The sequence below is a fragment of the Saccostrea cucullata genome, unplaced genomic scaffold (assembly GCF_032062105.1).
Source record: "Saccostrea cucullata isolate Sc308-1 unplaced genomic scaffold, CSIRO_AGI_Scuc_v1 ctg2968, whole genome shotgun sequence".
In the NCBI taxonomy this organism is placed as follows: domain Eukaryota; kingdom Metazoa; phylum Mollusca; class Bivalvia; order Ostreida; family Ostreidae; genus Saccostrea; species Saccostrea cuccullata.
Window position 1 is genome coordinate 1,187 of NW_026934626.1, and position 15,516 is coordinate 16,702.

At 34.7% G+C, this 15,516-nt stretch overlaps 1 protein-coding gene across 1 annotated transcript in view; it reads left to right on the top strand.

The window, feature by feature from the left end:
* Positions 1-257: 257 nt before the first annotated feature.
* Positions 258-15,516, top strand: part of LOC134241069 (fibroleukin-like) — a gene marked incomplete at its 3' end in the record, with an annotated part of 41,995 nt that continues 26,736 nt past the window's right edge. Inside the window, exons 1-3 of the mRNA XM_062723160.1 lie at positions 258-408; positions 2,371-2,467; positions 2,664-2,828. Of these exons, the coding sequence (XP_062579144.1) occupies positions 382-408; positions 2,371-2,467; positions 2,664-2,828 (289 nt within the window). The remainder of the gene's footprint in view (positions 409-2,370; positions 2,468-2,663; positions 2,829-15,516) is intronic.

Consider the following 15,516-nt stretch of genomic DNA (forward strand, 5'->3'; position numbering starts at 1 on the left):
GTAATAAATATTACATGTAGCTGAGTGTCGGCTGCGCCTCGGTTGACAATGGTTTTCTTGGGGTGAAAATTTTCAATGTTACACTCAACTACATGCAATATTTATATAATAATTCCTAACTAATATTTTGGACTCATTACTGGTTTTGTCGGACAACAGGAGAATAAAATCAACTTACAATGAATCATTCAGCTGTTAGTTGATTTTGAATTGTTAAAGAAATAAATAGCTATTAAAATCTAAACACATTTTGTTTTTGTAGTGCTTTCAATTCATTGTCAAAGTTGCTGGGATATTTTACGAAAATATCCTATTCTGAAGGGAAGAGATGGAGTATACAAATTAACAATAGCCTCTGAAGTAAAATCTGTTTACTGTGACATGAGTACTGATGGAGGAGGGTGGACGGTGAGTATGAACATCAGTAGTAGAGTCTGCTTACTGTGACATGAGTGTAAGCCTCTGTAGTAAGGTTTGTTTACTGTGACATGAGTTCTGATTGAGGCGGGTGGACGGTGAGTGTAAGCCCCAGTAGTAAGGTCTGCCTACTGTGACATGAGTATTGATGGAGGAGGGTGGACGGTGAGTGTGAGCCTCAGTAGAAAGTCCGTTTACTGTGACATGAGTACAGATGGAGTAGGGTGGACGGTGAGTGTGACCCTCAGTAGTAAGATCTGTTAACTCTGACATGCAATATGAGTTCTGATGGAAGCGGGTGGACGGTGAGTGTAAGCCCCAGTAGTAAGGTCTGCATACTGTGACATGAGTACTGATGGAGGAGGGTGGACGGTGAGTATGAGCCTCAGTAGAAGGTTTGTTTACTGTGACATGAGTACAGATGGAGCAGGGTGGGCAGTGAGTGTAAGCCTCTGTAGTAAGGTCTGTTTACTGTGACATGAGTTCTGATGGAGGCGAGTGGACGGTGAGTGTAATCCCCAGTATAGTAAGGTCTGCCTACTGTGACATGAGTACTGATGGAGGAGGGTGGACGGTGAGTGTGAGCCTCAGTAGAAAGTCTGTTTACTGTGACATGAGTACAGATGGAGGAGAGTGGACGGTGAGTGTGAGCCTCAGTAGTAAGGTCTGTTTACTGTTACATGTGTACTGATGGAGGAGGGTGGACGGTGAGTGTGAGCCTCAGTAGAAGGTCTGTTTACTGTTACATGTGTACTGATGGAGGAGGGTGGACGGTGAGTGTGAGCCTCAGTAGTAAGGTCTGTTTACTGTTACATGTGTACTGATGGAGGAGGGTGGACGGTGAGTGTGAGCCTCAGTAGAAGGTCTGTTTACTGTGACATGAGTACAGATGGAGGAGAGTGGACGGTGAGTGTGAGCCTCAGTAGTAAGGTTGTATACTGTGACATGAGTACAGATGTAGTAGGGTGGACTGTGAGTGTAAGCCTCAGTAGTGAGGTCTGTTTATTCTGACATAAGTACAGATGGACGAGGGTGGTTGGTGAGTGTGAGCCTCTTAAGTAAGTCTGTTTTCTGTGACATGAGTTCTGATGGAGGAGGGATTAAATCTACTCTGTGTCCTAAGAAAATAAAATTACTTACTTTTTTAAGGCAGTCTGGTCCGATGCTCAGGTTAATAAAATTGGCAGTTAGCAATCAAAAATACTTACAAAAAGTATCTTGGAATCCACAAAGTTATGTACATTTATCCTCTGTAATTCTGTAAAGTTACAGATTAAAGTTAATCATTTTATATAGGGAAAATCGTCAAATCTCCAATATTTTTGCAGAAGGAGCGAGTTGGAATATCAACAATGCATTTTCTAATTGCAAATAGATCAACAGATATATGTCAATTAGCCTTTTAGGCTAGTAAATGAAAGATATCCAGACATTCAGAGAAATTGTCATGATTTTTAATCTGTTTTGGTATTCTTTATGTTTTATTTCCTTCATTTATTCTAAAATACATAGTGTAAAAGACTTTTGCTCTCATTGCAAGATACCACAAATAAATTTTTACTTCACATCAAGCTAATAAGCATCTAAAGCTGTATTCAAGGAAATCTTATTTCTCTAAAACTGTAGTAATTTTTTTTCTTTTAAAGGGTACAAATGTCACGCTTTATAAGACCTTTTCTTAAGACTTCAAAAAACCCTGAATCTTATAAAGATGAATAAAATGAAAATTGTTGTATGAAAAAAAATCATTTTAACGCTTCATTTTGATGCATTTCAAATTAAAATATTGATTTTTATAGTTATACTTATTGGCTGAGGATCAGATATCCTTAGGATGTTTTCCTTTACAAAATATAGAATCTATATGTGTTTTTCAAATAAAATCAACATGTCTTAAATTACTTAAGCTTCATAACATTTAAAACGAATGAAAAATCATTCAATCTGTTAAAGGCTATACAGAAAAGACAGGACGGGTCTACAGATTTTTACAGGACGTGGTCAGAGTATAAACAGGGATTTGGAGATCCCTCTAAAAACTACTGGATAGGTAAGATTAGTTTATATAACAATTACATTATACGCTGTCTATCTAAATATATTGTCAGAATATGAACAAGGATAGGGTTATCCCTCTAAAAACTCCTTTTTTGATAAGTATTACATTATAGGGTGCCTATCTAAATGTACTGTCGGAATTTAAAGGAGGATTTGGAATTTATTTTTTTAAAAACATATTTCTAAAGGAAATGACCCAATCCATGAGCTGACAAAGAACAAGGACCAGGAACTCCGGGTTGAACTCCAAAGTTTTGATGGTGCTGAAGCATACGCTCAGTATTCCACATTTTATGTCGGGGACGAAGACAGTAAATTCAAACTCACTGTGTCGGGGTATTCAGGAACCGCAGGTAGGTCTATTTGTAAATTTTCGTACATACCTAATTATATTTAAGGTCACAAGTGATTAACGGTTGCCTTTTATACCATATTTTTCCAAAAAAAGACAGGGATGAGCATGAATTTCTATACTCGATATTACTCCAGCATGCTAGAGGTTCACGGTGAGATACTATTGAATTGGCGAGGTAGGGGCGTTTACCGAGGCTGTTACTTGCAGGAGTAAACTAGATGTATGTCAGTGAACTTGAAATTCAAGAAGCCACAATTTCTAAAAAAAATCAGTTTCATAGTAGGTTTGTCGCAAATTTCCGTAGACAAACATAGTTTTTTAGAAACCCAGTAATATAAACTAATGAAAATTTTACATAGGTTAAAACAACAAAAAATAAAATAAAAATCTATGAGTAACTACACAGATTAACCCTATTTAAATAAAATATTCATTGTATGGCGGGATCATACCGAAAAAATGTCATTAAAAATTGATAGTTATTAAATATCTTATGAAAAAATTTATAAAACTTAGAATTTCGGGAAAAGAAATGAAAAAAATCTTCATATTATATTATCACTACCTTTTATTAAAGGTTTGGTTTATACGAGGGTTGTCCCAAAATTCCGTAGACAAGCGTTGTTTTGTAGGAACCCTACGTCATACATTAATGAAACTTCGTATATAGATTAAAACAATACTATCACAGGATGAAAAGCCAGGTTTCCCAAATTTGGAAACCCGATGGAAACATATGGGAATCGTGACATCAGTAGTTTCCATATAGTTTCCATTTTATGGAAACCACACAGTGGTTTCCACATAGATTCCCGACATGGAAACAATCAACCTGTGGTTTCCCATAAGTTTCCCAAGATAGGAAACCATGGAAACATGCCTCAGTGGTTTCCATGTAGATTCCCGACATGGAAACAAACAACCTGTGGTTTCCCGTAAGTTTCCCAAGATAGGAAACCATGGAAACATGCCTCAGTGGTTTCCATATAGATTCCCGACATGGAAGCCATCAATGTACTAGTTTCTCCCATGTTTCCCAGGTAGGGAAACTTTGAAATTATGTCTCGTACTAATTTCCAACTACATATATTTTTTATTTTACAAAAAGTTAAATATTTTCTGAGGTTACCACATTTTTTCCCGATTATAGCATTTTTTTCAAACGTGTACACATACTGTATCAAAAGAATTAACTCGCCCCCCCCCCCTAAAACAGTTAAAATAACAAAGTGTATTTCTGTGTGATAAAATTTAATATTTCATGACCAAGAACGCAAATTAATTTTAAATTGGATTTATCATATGAGTCTTGATAATCGTATAGAATGCGTGAATTGGAATAGAGAAGAGTAAGTGCAATACAGAGAGAAGTTGTGATTACTGATTAAAAGACAGAATATAGAAGAGTAAGAATTAGTACAATAGTTACATAGAAATCAATGTAAACTGGACAGAAAAAAATAATTCATCGAGTGAGATGGGGGTCTGAGTATTATAATACTAGAATTTTGCTATAGTAAATATTGTTTAAGATACCATTTTTGTGAGTTTTTTTTAAATTTATTTATTTATTTTTTTTTATTTTATTTACTTTTTTTGCGTGTCATTTTTTTTTCTTGGGAAGCCTCCTCTCCCCCCCCCCCCCTAAAAAGCACATTGGTACGGCCTGTGTAACTACTACGGGCAACTGTCCTCACGTGCCATATCAGGTGGAGACACGTGCCGCGAAGACACCTGGAGACGGGACACCTGTCACTGTGTATTTTTTGTATATTCTATGTGATTTGAGAGGGTTTTCTACCTACAGGGAACAATGGCCTGTTGTCAAGCATGTACACACACAGTCTCCGCAAATTTGTTTAACATTACAATTTTTGTAAATAATCATAAATTATACAAGAGAACATAATTTATTTAAAAAATAACCTACATTTATTTTTAGAAGTTCAATGAAAGAGCAAACTTTTTAGAATTTTGATTTCAATGTTCATTACTGATTTAAAATAAAATTATCCTGTTTAAATATTAAGTAACTTTCTATAGGTATAGAAAAAATATAAATTCTCGTCGTGTATAATTATATTAAATCATAATCACTTTATAGATCAATGACATTTTAAAAAACGGTACTTAATAGTCTTGTTGATGTTTTGTGTTAAATTTGTAATCCAACTACAAAGACATCTATAAAATAATGTTTAAAATATGATCAGAAAAATATTCATATAAAAATAGGTTGTTTTTTTTAATTTCTTTTGAATTTAAATATGTTCGCAGATCCCTTTGTAGTAAACGTCTGCACTTTTCGCATGAAACAAAGGTCCTAAATGCACATGTATATTTTACAAAACATTTTTCCCCTCCAAAGGCCATTTGCTCTACATGTAACTAAAGAAAAATCTATAAAATTTTACATTACATTGTATTTTGTTTTCCATAAAAACAGCGGCTTTTGATGTATAGTGCATGCTAAGGCAATCTATTAAAAGAATTAAGTGTGTAATTTTATTACTGTGCATTTTCTGTTGATGTCTTTATATAAAGATGTGAAGGTTTTTAATACAACTACAAACATTTCTTTATCTAAGTTTTCCACTCCTTTATTTCTTTTCTACATGCTGTAAATTACTCTTTAAAAAAGTATGCGTGTTCTTAAATTTGACTAGACTCAAACTACAGGCCTGTAGGAAAGTACTTTCCGTTTGGGTAATAAACTTACCGGGAATTTTTTTTACTAGCATACTTTACCAAATTTCCTGAACGAGAAAAAAGTACATGAGAAGAGATACAGGGCGGGACCAGCTAAAGCTGTGTGCATATAAACTCACAGCCATTCACATTAACGAGTATCTATCGACTTTTGACACAATCTTTCCAATGACCCAATTATATCCGTCACCACTAAGATATTGAATTAATTTTTCCTGCCTTTGACTAGATATTAGTTTTGTTCCACCTTGTAATAACTCTCCTTAAAAAAAAAGGTTTTTGACATTCTGATACATTAAACAATACTACTTGTTCAAATGATGCGGGAAATTTATTTAACTAAAGGCCAATATGTTTCAAATACAATATAGCAAATAGAGAAAAGTTCAGCAAATCAGCAATCACCTCCACCAGTAATAATATATATTGATAGCAGGCTCAAAATCTTAAACCAAAAAAGGAAGGAGTTCAATGAGTTTTTTAATCCAAACAAGAAAAAAAAAACTTAGATCTGATGGTATTTTGTCTTAATTTTCACTTGTCAAGTGTATCCTATGCTACCATACCTCAATCAGGCTGATTCTTTCTACTAAAAGCGGTGTTTTTAATTAGCAATTAATTTCTAAACATGTTAAACACCGAACTTTTCAATCATCACAATTGTAGCTTATTTTCATGCCTTTTAGGATTCATGTGGAAAGTTCACAATTTAAAAAAAATATCGTTTTGATGTGACATTATAAATTCATAATTACAACCGTTAAAAGTAGCGGGGAGTTGGGGGGGGGGTATACTTTCAATTAGGACGGCCACTATACCTACAACCAAGCCCCGAAACCCCCATCCCAAATTCAAATAATTTGAGTTGTTACGCCAGAAACATTTTTTTTTTCTCTAAGTGGCACACGCATATTTTTTTTTTTAATAAACGCTTTCTATCTAAATATACTAGGCCTACACATCGTATCCTCAAAAATATTTAGGAGCCCCCGTTTTATTTCATGAACAGGGAAAAACTTCATTAAACATGTTAAATTCTAATATAAGATGTCATAATCATTCTTAATCATAATTTTTTCCCATCCTGCATCGCTCTGCAGGCGCTTTATTTCATTGGTCAGTTTACAGAGGCGCCATTTTTCGAGGATTGAGAAGGACGAAGAAGAAGGTGTAATCAGCTGGTAAATGTGAAAAGTTAACGATGTTTTCGCCACCCAGTGTCTTTGAGACTGTGATAAATGCAATGAACAACAACCAAGGATTAGTGTACGTATATTTTTGTTAATTTTTTACGGTAAATAATTGTAATATTATTTGGCAACAACAAATCTTCACTATCGGAGACAACTTTTGTTCTGACGCCATTTTGAAAAGTTGGATATATAAAATTCTTAGACTTTAGTACATATATTGGAAGAAATGAAAGGGAAATTTGAGTGATATAACATACTTAATTTACTTCCATGTAGGCCTCAACGAATGTCAGACTGCTCGGCCCAACGACACCTCGGCCCAACGATACCTCGGCCCATTGACACCTCGGCTGCGACGGCTCGGCCCAAATTTGCAGACACCTCGGCTCACATAAAAGACACCTCGGCCCAAACAGAAATATAATATTTTAGTTAAATATATTTATAATTTATGCTGTTATATATCTATGAAATGCAAAAGAATATTAATTTGATACATTTGCAATCTTCCAAGACGGCAAATTGACGGTAATTAAAGAAAGACAATCCATTAGTAAGTTAACTTGATCATAAGTGTTAATCATTAAACAAACAAGAAGACGCGGTGCATCCTTTTGGAGTCTCGAGCGCGTGTCATATGGGGTGGTGACTATGAGGAGTTAATTACGAGAAGCCATAATTTGGAGACTTACTCATGTTAATGAAAAGTTTCTTTAAGAAACCCTTGTTGATATTTTAATAAATTGATTTGAAAAAAATAGGCCTATGAGTTTTTAAAATTAAGCAGTAAAATATATATATAAAAAATAAACAATTTAAATCAATAAATCTTGAAAACCAGGGCATAAACTTCTGTGTAGACCTATTACATGTACCTCCCAGTCAACGGATTGTAATTTGATGTGCTGTGGTTTGTTAGAAAATACTAAAATACTGAAATATTGAAATTATCGTATATTTATACCCCCCGCTTGAAAAGCGGGAGGGTATATAGTAATCGTTAATTCCGTCCGTCCGTCTGTACGTCCGTCCGTCCGTCCGTCCGTCTGTTACGCTTTGGGGTACCCATCTCTTATCCGCAACTCCTCTCATACCACTGAATGAAATTTGATGAAACTTTCACAGAATCTTTATTACATATTGCCATTGTGCACCTCCTATTTTACTTTTTGATCCGACACATATTTTGGGTTTCCTGGCCACTGGAAAACATGGACTTTTTCACCAGTTATAATCATATGGGAGGCGGGGGGTATCATTTAGTGAGCTCATCGCTCACAGTACCTCTAGTTATAGTATACGTATAGTGATTAAATATACATAGTACATTACATTACCGTAGCACTGAAAGTAAAAAAAAAATTAAACTAATTTAAACAAACTAAATTTAATTTTATTCCTAACGGGCCAAGCAGTCTTCGGTATGGGCCGAGGTGTCAATGATTTTGAGCCGACCTGTCAGGGCCGAGGTGTCAACCAGCACGGGCCGAGGTGTCGTTGGGCCGAGTAGTCTGTCTACCGGCCTCAACGCACCGTACATGTACATGTGTTCCATGCTGTATGATGTTGTGAAACGGCGATGTTTCGCCTTTTAATAAAATGAATGCCCAATATAATAGTTCTCTCTTTGTGTGTACAAATGAATTCTTTCAAAGCGAAATTTCTAATTTATTTATTTATTTTTTTTATTTTCCCCCTCTATTTATTCGGATGATAATATTTATACCGAGCTCGGTTTTGTAGTTAGATACAGACTGAAGTACATCCGGTTTGAATTCATGTGTTCTCGGATAGCCAACTCTTTTGATTTTTTGGAACTTAATGACTTATGACAACAAGGTATAGATGAGCTATTTTTGTTTCAAAATTATGAAAAAGCATCAATATTTTACGATCTATAAGTGTCTTCAACCGCAACTATCCGATTATTCATGAAGGATAACATCATCAGAACAGTTGAAATAGGTTGTAACTTAGCATAACCCTTAATCATATGCATGAGAATGATATGGAGGAAAACATGTATTTAAAAAGTGGATGTAGGCGAAAGCCCGTCCACTTATTTGAAGAGGATAAGTTTGTATGTTGCAATGCTTTACTGTTCAAAAGAAAATTTGTCTAATGTCTGACCTTCTGAGATGAAGATGTTAAAAAAGAAAAGCCTACATAGTGAATTAATATTGATAGTATATCAAGTAATGCAAATGAATCATCAGCTTGAATTTTCAGTTATTTCACAATTATTGACCTGTGTAGCTAACATGAAGTTATAAGGACCTATGACAAGTGATATTCACCTGAAAGAAAATAGGAACCATGTGTGAGAGGTCATGTTCATTTTAATGGCGTCGAGCTTGCTTGATCGTCATCAAGCGATCAGTCAGGTTTACACGACCGAATGTGTCAGTGGATGCATCCGCAATAGAATATAGCAACAGCTGTAAACCAATTTCTTTTAAAGCGTTCACAATGAATAATAGCTTGAACATAAAATTAAATCAGTTGTACCAAGTTGTACTACTACAAAACAACGATATTATGTTTAATTTTTATGCATGAAAAACATTATGGTTGTGCGGATAAATTTCTACAGAGAGTGTGCGTCGAATGACATGAATCACATTTTGGGACCGATTACTGTAAACAAACATTCTAAGCGCCCGAGGCAGTTAATAGGGATTATACGGTAACAATACAAGAATACCAGGGAGACACGGAGTACTATAAATAAATTAAATCTGTAAAACTGACTGAAGGATAAAAAATTTGATTTTAGCATAGTTTAGTCTTGTTAAACATGTTAAAGTCCACATTAACCATTTTAACATGATCTAAACATATGCATGATAATGAAATATGGTTAAAGATCTTAAATTTACATATAAACATATGCATGATGATGAAATATGGTTAAAGATCTTAAATTAATTTTTATGTGCCCGGATCTACATTGTTTTTGTCCTGTCTGTCTATTTGTCTCTCTGTCAGTCTGTTGTCAACTTTAACCTTCGCCATAACTTATGAACCGTGACAGATAGAGACTTCTCATTTGGTGTGCATGCTCCACTAGTAAAACTCTTTCAAACAACGACAAGGTCAACCTTGTGACCTTGACTGTGACCTATATGCAAAAATAGACTTTTTGAACTTTGTTGCCCTCGGACGCATAGTGTTTGACAAATGCATCTTGTTTACATCTGAAAAAGGTGATTTATAAGATTCTTACTTTATTTTTTAATCCTTTTTATTCTGCGTGTTTTCCATCAGAAAATCACAGGGCAAAATTTGTATGAAAACCATACCTTCTTTTTTACAAATACAATCTTCTTTCATCATGTATAGCAGGGTTGTAGAGGAATTAAATAGTCTTTGAAATTTATGATATTTTGTGTCAATGGGTATTTCTACAAAACTAAGGTCACATAGTTCATTATCATTGATACTTGTACAGATATGTTTTTAAAAAGTCTGTATGATTAACTATGCGCTTTTTCTCTCAGAAACTGGAAAGAAGAAAGAAGGCCGTGGAACATCTTATGTAGACAAGTCATGGACCCCAACATCTAAAAGAACTTGACGGAGTTCCTTCGGTTGGACATACCTTCACCCAAGCAGACTGATGACGAAGACTCAACAAAGAGGGTCAGGCTCCAATTTTCCTGGGAATCAACCAGACTGTGCAAGGGAAAGGAGGCACTGAACAAGGCATATAGACACACTGTCCTGAAGACCGAATCTGCCAGACACCAGTTGGTATTTGTAAGGGATGGTAGAGAGGACACAACAACACCTCCTGAGAAGTATCCAGCCTGGACCATTTCGGGACTAATCCTCATAGGGGTAATTAATTTTCTCAGATACTTCATGTACTTATTTATTTTTACCTTTCTTAGTATTGTGTCAAACTTTTATAAATTCATTTAACTTCTCTTTTTAAGTGAGCTAAAAGATCAATACCATTTGAAAAAAATATTAAGGATGTGTTATTTTTTGCTTGCAAATACTGAAGTCTGATTATATTGAACCATTTTCTATGGCCTTCTTTTGATGTGTTTTATGACAGTTTAGGGTCTCCTTGTCTAACCAGTTGTGTACTATCATTAAAAGTAAAGCAGCAACATCAAACAAAAGTAGGGTAAAATAAACAATGTGACCTCTTTTTGGAAATTATGCCTGTACAACCTTAAATAATTTGTGGATCACATCTTATCTTTGAATCTGTCAGAGAGAATCTGATTTTGGAAATTCAACATGTCAGATGTTTTTTATAATAACACATCCTTATGACCAGAAAACTTGGTTTTTTGATGGAGATAAGAATTAATGTACAATCATTTTAATTAATGAGGGTCAATGTTTGTGGATTAGTGAAATTTTGTTGGTTCTTGGGAATGTAATTTTGTGAGTAATTTGTATATTCAGAAGATTCAGTGAACAATTTTTCTGTTGAACATTTTCTTCCCAACTTCCCTAGAAGGACAGCTTATTTAATGAATGGGATGTATTATAAACACCAAAATATTACTTCAGCTAAATTTTAACTATTTTTTTTTTATTCCTTGTAGGTCAAACAAGGTTTCAGCTATGAAGAGGATACAAGAAAAAGAACTTTTTAGTGCTGTGGTTGTGTATTTCCGGATGTAAATATTGATAGTTGGTTTTTTTTTCATTGTACCTGTAATCAACAGTTCAGGGTATACAGTTTTTGCACTGTTGGTCTGTCTGTCTGCAAAAGTGTAGCTTTTGAGTGGATGGGGCGACTGCTGTCACATTTCACAGATGTATTCTTAGTGACCAGACCTGTTGACCTCCTTTGAGTTTCAACCACTTTTAACAAAAAATTTAAACTGTATTCTTGGCCACAACTTTCAAATAGTTGATGCTAGAGCTTTCACTTTTGCATTCCATTTGACAAGACTTTCAACAGGTATGAATATTTTTGACATTGACCTTGGAGTTGGACTCACTTTTAAAATATTTTAACCTTGGACAGAACTTCGGAAAAGCAAGATTAGCAAGTACTAGGGCTTTCATATTTCGAAGGTGACAAAACCTTTCTTTGGATAGCAACATTTTTGACCTTGACCTTGGACTTGCAAGTGAGAAACTACAACACACACAATAAGCTGTCATTTCGGGGCATCAGTGTTTCACAAACACATTTTTAAATCAATTATTAACAGCTCTTAAGCTGTTCAAACAGTTGAATACAGTAGAATTCAGAGGTTATATTTTGTCAATACCCCAAGAATCTGATTCTATGATTATGAAAGTAAATTTCTGTTTTTCATTTATATTGATCTTTTGATAGTCGATGTGATACCTTGATTCTAAATTACAATAGTCACTAATTTGGTTTTCATGTATAAAATATTTATATAATAGTAGCTAAATCACCTGGCCATGTTTGTATTTATGTTTTAAATACAGATGCAGTGTTGATGTTTTGACATATCTGTAAAAATTATGCTTTTTCATAGATTTATTTTTTTATAATACTGTAGTAACTTAATTGAGTCCCTGAATGTAAATAGTCACTAATTTGGTTTTAATGTATAAAATATTGTATTTTTTATAATAGTAACTAAAAGCAAGCCATGATTTTTTTTTTATGTTGTACATATACAATGTTGATGCTTTGATATATCTTTAAAATTTGTTATACTTTTTCATAGATTTATTTTGTTTGCATAATACTTAAGTAACTGAATTGAGAAACTTAAATTTTACTTTGTTGTGAATTTGAATTAATAGTATTATTAATATATAATTTCTGAGAATACAAATGTCTTCTTACTTGAAATTTGTTTTGCTGTTTACTATATCCTCAAGATTCACTCATCAGTATTCAATAACAAATGTACCCCACCTGAGAAACTTGAAGATTCTCGTAAGCTAATTCCAGTATGAGAATTTTAAAGAAAATTCATCAAGAAAAAAAAATAATTATTCCAATAAATCCATTTAGATTCCATCAAGGGAAACCCCAAGATTCCTGATAAGTTTCCATGATACGGAAACTACTACCTTTCAATTCCCTTAGGTTTCCAACCTATGGAAACTCAAGGTTTACTATATGAATCCAAGCAGTTTCCTATTCATGGAATCTTCAAGATTCCCGACTAGTTTCCCATCCACGGAAACTACTATGCTCCAATTCCATAAGGTATCCTTAGGCACGGAAGCCAGTGGAATCTTCAGGTTTCCTTATGGTATCCAAGTGGTTTCCAAAATATGGAAACCTTGAGATTCCCGACTAGTTTCCCATCCACGGAAACACCCTACGCTCCGATTCCATTAGGTATCCCGAGACACGGAAACCAGTGGAATCTTTAAGATTCCCGAATGGGAAACTTACGGAATCAAGGGAAACCTCGCGATTCCACTGGATTCCAAGCCTCGGGATACCTAATGGAATCGGAGCGTAGGGAGTTTCCGTTGCACGGAATCAAGGGGGAATAAACCAGTATCCCGCACGGAAACCACAAGGAAACATAATGTAATCTTGAGGTTTCCATATGGTTTCGGTAAGGTTTCCCACAATGGGAAACTGGTTTTTTCACCCAGTGTATCTAATAAATTTATGGGCAAATATGGATTAACTACACAAATTATTCCAATTTAAAAGACACATTTCATCGTCTGGTGTAGGAAGGCGGCGCAATACCCAAAAGTTGCAAATAAAATTTGGTATCTTATATTTCAAATCCTACGTAGAAGTAATTACTACCCCGTATGTTTAAATGGAGATGAAAATTCTCAAAACTGTTTTATTAACTATATTTCCTCAAATTTTTGTGTTTATGATTTGATAAATATGAATTTTATAACGTTTTATATACATTGGGTTGAAATCCGACTTTTTGCAAAATGGCGGCTGCGTTGGCACAGGCGGCGCACTGGACTATGATCAAGTGTTTTGATCCTAAATTCACTGTTAAAGAAATGTACCATTCATAAATGTTTGGTAAACTAGGAAACATTTTCTCGTCCTGTGTATTTAAAATGACTAAAACGGTTTCACTATGTATATGTGAATGACAGTAGCTAAAATAAAAGACAGGGCTTAAAAATGGGCAAGAGTTCCATTGTGCAACCCCATTAGAGGAGACGGACGAAAAGCCCGTAGAAATATAGCATTTTCAAATTAATATTACTTTATACATGTACATACATATACGTTGTTTACATATTTCAAAGTTTGATCATATCACAGTAATTAAGATATTTCACATTTATAACTATAACCGTTTCGTTTCATTTGAGAATTTGATTCTGGTAATTGAAACATTTTCGCCAAAAATTTGAACCGTTGACATTTTATTTTTTGACGTTGCAGCTTGCTCCGGGTGTGGGGGAACGATATCACTTTAAATGTTATTACTCGAAAAGTTTTTAAGCAAACATCGTAAAACTTCGTAATTTATCTACCAAGAACACGCTTTATCCACCCTGAAAATTTTATAAAGATACGTTAATTTCTTTAAAAGATATGAGCTCAGTCTACGAACTTTTGGGACAACCCTCGTATGTTTTAATTATTATACATTTTATAACGATCTATATCCATCGGCTTGAAATCTGACCTGTTGACAAAAATGGCGGCTACGTTGACATAGGTGGTACATTAGAGTGTGATGAAATTGTAACAATCACTATTGCACTTGTAATATAATTTGTATTTCCCGCGTTTTGTCCCTATGCTTATTATACCCATAAGTCCTTGCAAAATAGCTTAGCCGACCAGAACAATTGAGGCCTGGTCATTCCCGGCAGAGAAGCGTAGCTGCAGACACGTTTCTGATTCGAAGCAGCTAGTATATGTACATAGCAGCAGTACATGCAATATTTTGACACTGGCACGGAGATAGGTCCGTGGTAAGTATTACTTATGATATTATTTGCTTTATATATAGTTTTTTTTATGCAAATTTATTATTGAGTACAACTTCGTTCTTATTTCTGAACTTGGCCAGCTCTCACCATTTTACCTGTTGTTCACTCAGGTGTGACGGTTAGCGAGAGTGTTCGAGTGGCTGTTGTATTATATCGATAACGTTTAAAGTTCTCATTGTTAAATGTTCGCTATTTTCTTGTACTCAGTTTTGTTACTTTGTGTAGAATATTTTGTCCATTTAAATTTTGGTTTAAATGTCTGGGCGGAAGTGAATGACCGGAAGTTGAAAGTAAGGTGCGCCATATTGACAATAATTTGTTTTGACTTTTGTAAACTGGTAACCATAATACTTAATTCTTTTTGATTATTTTTATATTGAGAATGAATTCCCAAACATAGTGGTATTGCCAAACATATGTAGTGAAACATGTGACTTATCAATATGCATCATTGTAGCGTCGAGGATTTTGGTACTGGATATTGGGTACATGTACTTAGCTGAGGGGATCGTCTGATCATGGTGACACAGCGAAAGGTTCCAGGACTAAAGCCCGGAAGGAGGCTTTGTGTGTGATCAAGACTCGCTGATGGTGGACAGACACAGATAAGTCGAACCACGTAACGTTGTGATAGTTCGTTAGATGAACACTAGTGGCAAACCTGAGATGGTTTTATTTATACGTTGATGATGATGATGACGATGATGATCGATGGTACAGAGACGATTACTACATTGGGAAATGTTTGGCAATAATTGAAACATTGATTGATTGATTCATGATTGATAACTGAGATATATAACCGGGGTAGAAGTGTGGTTGATTGTTAATTGGTTACCAAGATAATTGTTTTTTTTTTGTTAACTGTTTAATAGTGAGTAAGGTGTG